At 40.4% G+C, this 9,051-nt stretch overlaps 1 protein-coding gene across 1 annotated transcript in view; it reads left to right on the forward strand.

The window, feature by feature from the left end:
• EFCAB5 (EF-hand calcium binding domain 5) overlaps positions 1-2,271 on the forward strand; it is a 41,944-nt gene extending 39,673 nt beyond the window's left edge. Inside the window, exons 21-22 of the mRNA XM_018565476.1 lie at positions 688-784; positions 2,120-2,271. Of these exons, the coding sequence (XP_018420978.1) occupies positions 688-784; positions 2,120-2,271 (249 nt within the window). The remainder of the gene's footprint in view (positions 1-687; positions 785-2,119) is intronic.
• Positions 2,272-9,051: the final 6,780 nt, after the last annotated feature.

Genomic DNA, 9,051 nt, shown 5'->3' on the forward strand with positions numbered 1-9,051 from the left:
CCCCCACCCCCACACGCCCATTTTCCAAGCAATACATGTCTAGGTGAGGACACTTGTGGATAGGTGTTGAGATTGTCGCTCATCCAGCATAGAGCACTGGAGTGTGAGGACATGTAGCAGCATTTTCACTGAAAGGAAATAGTATAATAATGCAATTCGAAACAAAAATCATGCAAATCATAACATTTGTGTTTTCAAGATTATACAGATATAAAAGGTGGGGGACTTACAGTATATTGGGCTTTAAAGGACAACTATGGATAACATTGGTCAAAAAAAGAAATGATTACACATAAATTCTTAAAAGATGGTATATTCCATCTCTTGAAAATGTAATTCACCTGCTTCCATGCTATTTACTGTAGGTCATATAATAATTCTAAAGATTATATCCCCATAGTGTTCATATTATTATTATTACAGTGCTATTGCTAACATATTGTTTCAAGGAAAGAGTGAAAAACCTCCTTATATATCAGTGTGAAATCTTTCTTGATCCTATAAAATCCGTTCTGATTTAAACTGCACCTCTTAGTTATTTTAGAACATGTGGTTTTGTGTGTTTCCCATTGCTACCAATAAGATGATTTAGAAACATAAAAGGTAAATGCATGCCACACACAAATGTTTACTTTTTCTTTATAATGCATTTCGAGAAATGCAAGCTAATATATGTATACCTTTCAGAAAGTAAATAGTGATTTGATCCGCAAGATTTTATCCTTTGACCCCACGGCCCAGTCTGTTCAAATCAACCCAGAGATTGTTGCTAAGTACATTAAAGGTAAATATAAACATCCCTCAATTGCATTTAAATAGATTGTCATACAAATGTAAAGGCAAAATAAGCTGCAGTATTCTTTATTAACATACCTGTTTTATCAAAGTATGTCTTTTATTCAACATAGGAATTACAGATTTGCTGTTAAAACTAAAACTAAGCTGGGTAGCACTACAAAAATCATGCCATGTGTTGCTTTCATAGAAAATAAACTCCAGACATACAACAACAGCAGTGTAGTTATGCCTTTCTTTAAAGCAGAATTCCAGGTAAAATTTTTCTTAACCCTTGCAGTGGGGCAAGAGTTAACTGCTCATTTTTGCCTAGGGTCAAAAATAAAAAAGTTATACACACCCAATCCTAGGAGCCGGTTTGCTCTTAAACCGGTCCCTGTAGCCTCTCTCCCCCTCTACTGCAGCAGTCTAAGCTCCCTAAGTCATCATATTCTATACACAGTGTATAGGATGTGAGCAAGCCGATTCCATCGCGTCAGTGGAAGAGAAGACAGGCTGGAGGGAGCGCTGCCACTGCTGGCTGGCTTTGATTGGGTGAGTATAACTTATAACGGACTCTAGGCAAAAAACAAGCACTTAACCCTTGTAATGCAGGGGTAGCCCTACTGCAAATGTTAATCACATTTTTACCCGGAGTTTCCTTTACATTTTAATAAATGTTTACATTAAACTAGCATACAGTACATCCCTGAGTCTGTCTTTTTATCGGTATCCTGTAATTCCCTGTACAGCAGCGCTCAGACAGATAGAGGGTATGAGCAGCACAAAGGACTAATGACATTCAGGCTGCATGCACATGTTCCAATAGGGAACATGCTAACAGTAGAGTGAGTAGAGATAGTGCCTTATTGGTGTGTTCCTGCTCCTTCATTGTCCAATCAACAGCCTGTGGGTAAGGGAGTAATACCACTGTATCTCTTAGCAGTCAAAAGTGGCAGAGTTGTACGGATCACATAGGTGGTGGACAGATTTACAAATCCTTTAGAAGATAAGATTGCTCCAATATGTGTATTACAACTGTGTATCTAGCTGTTTTTCTGGAGTTCTGCTTTAAAAAAAGATGATGAAGATAAGGTTGTCAAAGAGTAAAAATAAGAGGGCTGTCATATAGCCACTAGGACCTTTAGTGCTTGTTAATGAAACTGCAAATTGTATAAAGATAGCACGGGTCACCTTTTCACCTACCATTTATATTGACATTAAGAGAAAGTTATGGTGAACCATAGTGGGGTGGAGTATGCACCAAGGGTATGGTTGGCAGTCCTTCACACTTTCAGGCATATTACTCCAGTTTATCTTTAATAATGTACACTTAAACTTGCAGGTATCCCAAGAGGAGCAGTTTGGAAACAGGGCTCCATCCCTGCGGAGTATCTCTATAACTGGGCTTTTACCTGTCTATCTCTTATGGAACTTACCCAAAAAATGGTGAACACACAGTTACCATCCCAAGTCTCCCTGCCAACACCAAACTAAAACCTGAATAAACATACTGTTTCAGAATTGCCTGTGCAGCCACCTTATTTGTTCAACTTCAGTGATTGTTGCTACCATAGGTATATTATCATGGATAAATTATCTATTACATTTTCTCTGCCAAAATTTGTTTCTGCCAAGACAAAACAGAAAAAGTGCAGATGGGAGAAGGTTCTTTTTTTCCTGTTTTATCCTGTGTCTTATTGACATTCAATCCTTAATCCGGCAATCCTACTAATACATCTGCTATCCCTACATGTTCAGTAAATCAGGAATCACTGAGCAAAAAAATTATTTAAAATGGTATGAACAAGGTGAAGAAGTTCTCCAGAAATTAATTTTGACCACAGTATTTCCTATTTAATGAATACGGCATTTAATGGATTAGAGTGTTGGGCCATTGGGGAATTAGGCCATGAGAATCTTCCAGGATCCTATAGGTCAGTTTATTAAAGTGGACATTTTATTAAAATGTTCACATTTCATAAATTACTAGGGCACATGTATGCATTATTACCTTTTTTCCTAGCGTGGTGGCTTAAATCGCACGTGTTCTGGCTACCAGTCGTTACTGCAGAGAGTCTACTGAATTTAGTATGATAAGAAGATCAAAAGAACAAACAAATCTACAAAGTAAAAAAATACCCTATACATTTAAACAAGGATTTTTATTACATAAATACAAACTGATGGTAGTTTTTGCTTACCACTTGACTGCCAATGGTTTATTTTAAACCACATGACTCTCCCCCTCTAAGCTAACTATGATGTATGCAATATATATTATGGCAAACAAAAGGTTAAAAGTCTGCTGCATTAGCACATCCCAGCCCTGCCTAGTATTTCTACTCCACTTTTTTACATGACGCAAGGCCCCACTACAATTCAATGTTGGTCACTCCCACTTTCCCACCTCCTATATAAAAAGTGTTCTTGTCAGGTTAAAAATAAATCTGAATTAAAGTTCACTGAAATAGAAAAGCTATCATACTTGCATCTCTGGTGGCCCATGAATCCTACCTTCTCTCCATTCCAGTGCTGCACCCCTTGCAAGCCTCTTCTGCACTGAACACTTCCAGGAGTGTCAGATGCCTGTGTTTCCTGATGCACACTGTGGTTCATCCACTGGCCCCTACACTACTACAGGACTCAGCAGTGACATAGCAGTTGGGGAATGACCATGCTGCATGGTTGAGGACAAAGGCATCCAACACTACAAGAAGTGTTACATGCCGAAGAGGCCTCAGCAAGTATGGGTAGTGCCTGGTGGAGAGTTGGTTTAGTTCCTGTCAGTAGTGCTCCAGAAGACTAGAGTAAAATTTGCCAAAATTGAGATGACAGCATAAAGAAATGTATTATGCCAGACATAGCAGTGCTAAAAATGCACTGATACAAATGGAATTGTTTTTTTATTTGATCTGATCTGATTGTATTTTGATCTGATCTGATGGGATTGTATTTTGACAAATAATTATTTTTCCTTTAAATATGCTAAAAATTCCACTAAATTCCCATTGCACTGAAATTGGAGCATGGGCTGGATTGTCCTAATTTCTATGAAATGATAGGTTTAAAGGAAAAGAAAGACAAAGAATTTGGGCATAAAATTACCTAATGCGTGATGGTTTCAGGAGCAAATTAATCACAAAATATAGACTTTAGATAGTACTGTTTAGCTCCCCCTCCTAAACAATATGAACATTCTCGACTGGGAAAAACAATGGCGGAATTGGCAGGAAGATGTCTCTGGTGGGATAGGAGCTGCAATTAGAGAGTTCCCCAGATGTTTTAAGAGTTCCTGTGTACTGAACAATAGGGAGTAGAGCAGTGAAATACAGTGCTATCTTGGTGCTCCCCACTAGCTAGTAGTCAGACAATTGTGGCTGCACTGGTTTACCATGTAACATCTGTAAGGGGTCTAGTTATAAAAAAAATGAGGTTAGCTTATTTGTGCAGTGAAACTGCAGGTACATTCAACCTGTGCAAATCAACCAGCTGCTGTGAGAATGGGGCAAAAACGAATGCTCTTAGTGCAATGGTGGCTCATTCATGCAGAAAAGACTGCTATGAGTGAATGGGGAAAATATTGCATTATGGCCACTAGATGGAGCTGTAGATCATAGGAAATTAATGTTAGTAACGAGATACAATTGACGAGAATGATGGAGAGAATGAGCTTATGAATGCAACCATGTCTATCCCTGTAGTATTAATGGTTTTATGTATATGCTTATCCCTTCCACAGTCTCTTGAATTGCAACAATGTACTAGTTACTAACATGTATTTATTCCCTATGATCCCCAGCTAATTCCAGTGGCCTTAATGTGGAATTTTCCCCATTCACTATTTTCTGTATGAAGACAACTATAGAAGTACATTCGACCAGAAGATAAATTCAACATTCCTTTATTGCCCCATTCACACAACAGATGGTTAACTCCCACAGAATGAATTTAGATGCAGAATTTTATTGAAGCAGTTCTTCTCTTAATGAAAAACCACAAATTAGGACTCAACTGTATGAAGATTTTTTTAATATTTAGAATTTGAATGTAGCAGTTCTTCTCTTAATGAGAAATCACAAATTACAACTCATCTGTGCTGTCCAGGATGGGCTCTTCATATGAAACCTCTTAGTGTTATTATCATATTCAAGGTGAGTTTTCCATGCAAGTCTTATAGTCTGCAAAGCTAGATGATAGCATTGTTTATAACAAGGGCATAATAAAATATTACTGGGGTTCCCCTTGGAACAGCTAGGACAGTTGATATGCATTTGTTCGTCATATATATTTGTGTGTTATGATCAGCATTTTCTTTTAAGTGTGATGAGCAAAAAATATTTGTTAATATTGGGTATGGCACTACTGCATAGTTGTCTACCAATTTCAGGGAGCCATTGTTTTAGTGTTTACTTGACCAGTGATCACTTGTGGACTCGATAGTTATCCTGTATGTCTTCTCATGCTTGTTTTCAATGTCCCTCTTTCATCCTTCTCCACCTTTTCTGCACTGAAGTGGTTAAGATTCTCTGTACTGAGATTGACAGAAAGATCCCATCTCTGTAATAACACATTCCAAGTCAGAACATCTTTTTAATAACAGTGAAATTTGGGAAATTACATCTGTGTGTTATTTTATTTTGCTGATAATACACTGCCAATACCAGGTCAGAGCAGTCACGCTGATCCCTCTCTGATAAGATGCTCTTGTTATTGTGCTACCTGATCCCAGCGATAATCTGCTCATGGCTTTGTATTCCTGTAAAAGGACAATTAGGGAGAACCAGTCATGTTTCCAGGAATAATGTTCTAAAAGATATTAAACTGCCAGTACAAAACATTATTTCTCCAAAATACCTATACACGTTGGAGCGCCCTATCCATCAGGCTTCTCTCATTGAAATCAGCTCTAAAATGAAAGATCTTTCTTTAAATACAAGAAGGTAATTTTTTATAGAAAATACGATCTGCATTTGTCTAAATATACTGTGTATATAGCAGCAAAACGTGTTAAAGACATTGGAGGATGCATTTAAATCTAATGCTCCTGTCATTAAACATTGATATAATCCTGTTGGAATGATGGAGGTAGACATTTAGTGAAGACTTTGGTGTTGGTGGGACCTACCCTTAATTTTTGTTGCTCCTTTCTGTTTGCATGTTAGTTTCCGATGCCTGGAAGTTAGCAAATTATTGAGTGTACAATCTTCTTGCTCAGTTTTATGTCGCAAATTGACTCGTGATCCGTAGGAAGCCCTTTTGTTTCGACAAGTGCCCAATCTTAAACCCCTTGAACGCAAATTGCCATATAATTTTTTTCTTGCTACAAAGCAGGCGATAGCAAGGTCCTGGCGACAGCCTACATTGGGCTTTTTGGAGGTTAAACAATGGAATACTGTCACCATGATCAATGAAAAACTTACCGCTGTCCTCAACGATACTCACTCAAAGTTCTTAAAAATATGGTCTCCTTGGGTGCAATATCTTCAATCACCTGCGTTTGACCATTCCTTGTTAAAACTTTGACTTGCTATTTTTACCGACGTGGCCTCGCTCAGGATACCCTCTGCTGTCTTCTAATTTCTTTTACTTTTTTCTTTGTTTCTCTTTTATTGTAGTATGTACCTATTCTTTTCTCCCTTCTTTTCTTTTTCTTTCTACCAGTTTCTCTTTCAGGTTGTGTAGTTTCTTTCCCTTTTTTAACATGGCAAACTGCCTTTATGTGTTTGCCTCAGTCTTGGTTTTGGATTTTTGGGATGCAAATAGCCAATTGGGCCTTGCATTTGCACTATGTGAGGGATGACTCTCTTCTACTGTTATTGGGCCTTTTTGATTACCGCTTTGACTGTTGATGCATCTCATTAATCTTGATTACACTATTTTGGATACATGTTATTTTTCTAATATTTCCGTATTGTTGTTTATGTCTTTTATTGTTCATACCCTTTCTTTGTTCTTTTTTGAAAATGCAATAACATGTATGTACAAGGAAGTTAGCAAATTACATACCCACCCTAAGAACTCTAGGAGAAAAGAAAAGCACTGTCTTTCCAAAAAAAATATCAATTAACATATCCAGTACACTTAGAATTAAAGATTAAAGCAAGATTAAAGATTAAAGATCGAAGCACAGATTCTGCAATTGGACACTGGTGGTAAATACTTGGGGAGGGGGGGGGAGAGTCGGCAGCTCCAGGGAGGAGGTGCGTATTGCAGTTAGAGCTGCTTTTTTATTTTATCTAGTGCTGAGCAATGGGATTTAATTTTTTTTTAAACTGAAGTTGGCTTTTAACCTTTTGAGTGCAATTTATGAGGGGGAAAAAAACAATACAAACAGCATTAAAGTACAAAGTCCAGGAAGCAATCTCAGCCACACAGCGATGACGTTACTTGCATAAGAGAAACTTTATTCAGGCTCTACATGTGCCACATGTGCAGGACTCACCCACAGTGTAGTGCAGGCAAGGATGTAGTGCATCCCTATAATGAGGCTGCATCTCATTGGCAGCTACAGCATCCGCTTGGGCGGGACGATTTGTCCAGCTTGGGCGGCAGGAGCAGGTCCCCTGGGCGGGACTTCTATCCAGTGTCCCACTCAGCTCACTGACATTATTTGTTCCCAGGAAGCTGAGTGGGACTCTCTGGGTGGCGTCCCGCTGAGCTCCAAGCAACCAGTATAGTCAGTGAGCTGAGTGGGACGCAACCACTGACACCCCCTCCCCCTGATGGATGGCCTCAGGTGGCCGATAGCATAGGGATGGCTCTGAATGCAGGGATCAGGAGTAGGACATGCAACATATAATACACATTCCAGGGATCAGGAGTATAATATACAACATGGCATATAAAGTGTACTGGTCAAGAATATAGTATAGTGAATGCAGTACTGGCCCCTCTTTGCCTCCCCCCACAGAGGACTCCCAGTGCCCAGGTGTCTGTGTGGGTGCATAGTGTGGGTGCATAGTGTGGGTGCATAGTGTGAGTGCACGTTGTAGGTTAGCAGAATCCGACCTCTTTCCTTGTTACCCACTATTTCACTGCTACTTCTGCTCCAGTGCCAGACCAGTATCTGACTCTCCCCCCACCCCACACTCTAAGGAAGCTGCATCACGATTTGCATATGAATGAACCATTTGGGTTTAATCATATGCAAATCATGTGGCTGCTTATTTCTTTGAAAATCCTGTGGCGATTTACGTATGAATGAGGAGGGGCAGAGGTGTGGTCCCTAACTATAGGATATTTCTAGATATGCATAAACTAAATCTGGCCATACAATGTTGTATTTTTTTTTCCTTAAAGGAGAATTATGAGGCGAGTGATTTTCAGATTCAGCCTCATAAACTGAGCCGACCTGTGACAATGAAACTGGAAGTGAGCGAACACATACCGGCGCTCGCTCACTTCTCGATCCTGTGATGGCAGAGAGCCGTGACAGGGGAGGGACTGGATTCCCCGCTCCCCTGTCCGATCCTCCAGCGCTGACTGGCGGAACGGACGGGGAAGGGGGCAGGTACAGCTGGCTCTGCCGCTAAATAGGCAGAGCCAGCTTGCACTCACGCAGCTGGGTGGATCCAGACATAATTGTCGGGATCCGTTCCGGCTGCGGCGTCTCAGTATACCGCGAGCTGTAGCTCACGGTATACTGAGCTTTGGGTGATGGGAGGACGCTAGTTTGTGTCCTCCCGTTACCCTTAGGAGAACTATGGGGAAAAGCCCTAACCCCATAGTTCTCCTTTAAGCTCGCAGGCTAAACTAAATTAACAAAAAAAACCAAAAAACAGATTTCAGCGTGGGTGGAAGAATCTTCTGCTGGGTCCTTTGTGTCCAGACAGCGGCAGGTGTACCACTGTAGGAATACTTGAAAAACTTATTGGCTGCTCCATCCAGCAACTTCAAATTTTCTGAATGAAGCCTGCTGGATGGAAGAGTGCCGACAGGGGCACCCATTGTGCAAATTTCGGTCAGTTCATCAAGAACCGGACACAATTTGCACAGTGTATGGCCAAGTTAAAGCCCCCCAATGCTGCTGTGGGCACTTACCTTATTTGATGCCTCTTGATCGGATCATTTTCTTCATTCCACTGGTTTCCAACAGTCCCTCCAGCGCTGGTGCTGGTCTCTGATCCACCGCAGACTCCTTGGGTCCCGCGGTGTCTGTCCGACATGCACACTCACGGCTGCCAGGCTGCCTTCATATACTTTTGTTTCTTTTCTCTCCCCTCCGCTCTACTGCACATGCACTCCCACCTTCACAGCCGTTCGTGAGCCAACAGA

Source organism: Nanorana parkeri, unplaced genomic scaffold, assembly GCF_000935625.1.
Source record: "Nanorana parkeri isolate BGI_ZX_2015 unplaced genomic scaffold, ASM93562v1 scaffold851, whole genome shotgun sequence".
Classification (NCBI taxonomy): domain Eukaryota; kingdom Metazoa; phylum Chordata; class Amphibia; order Anura; family Dicroglossidae; genus Nanorana; species Nanorana parkeri.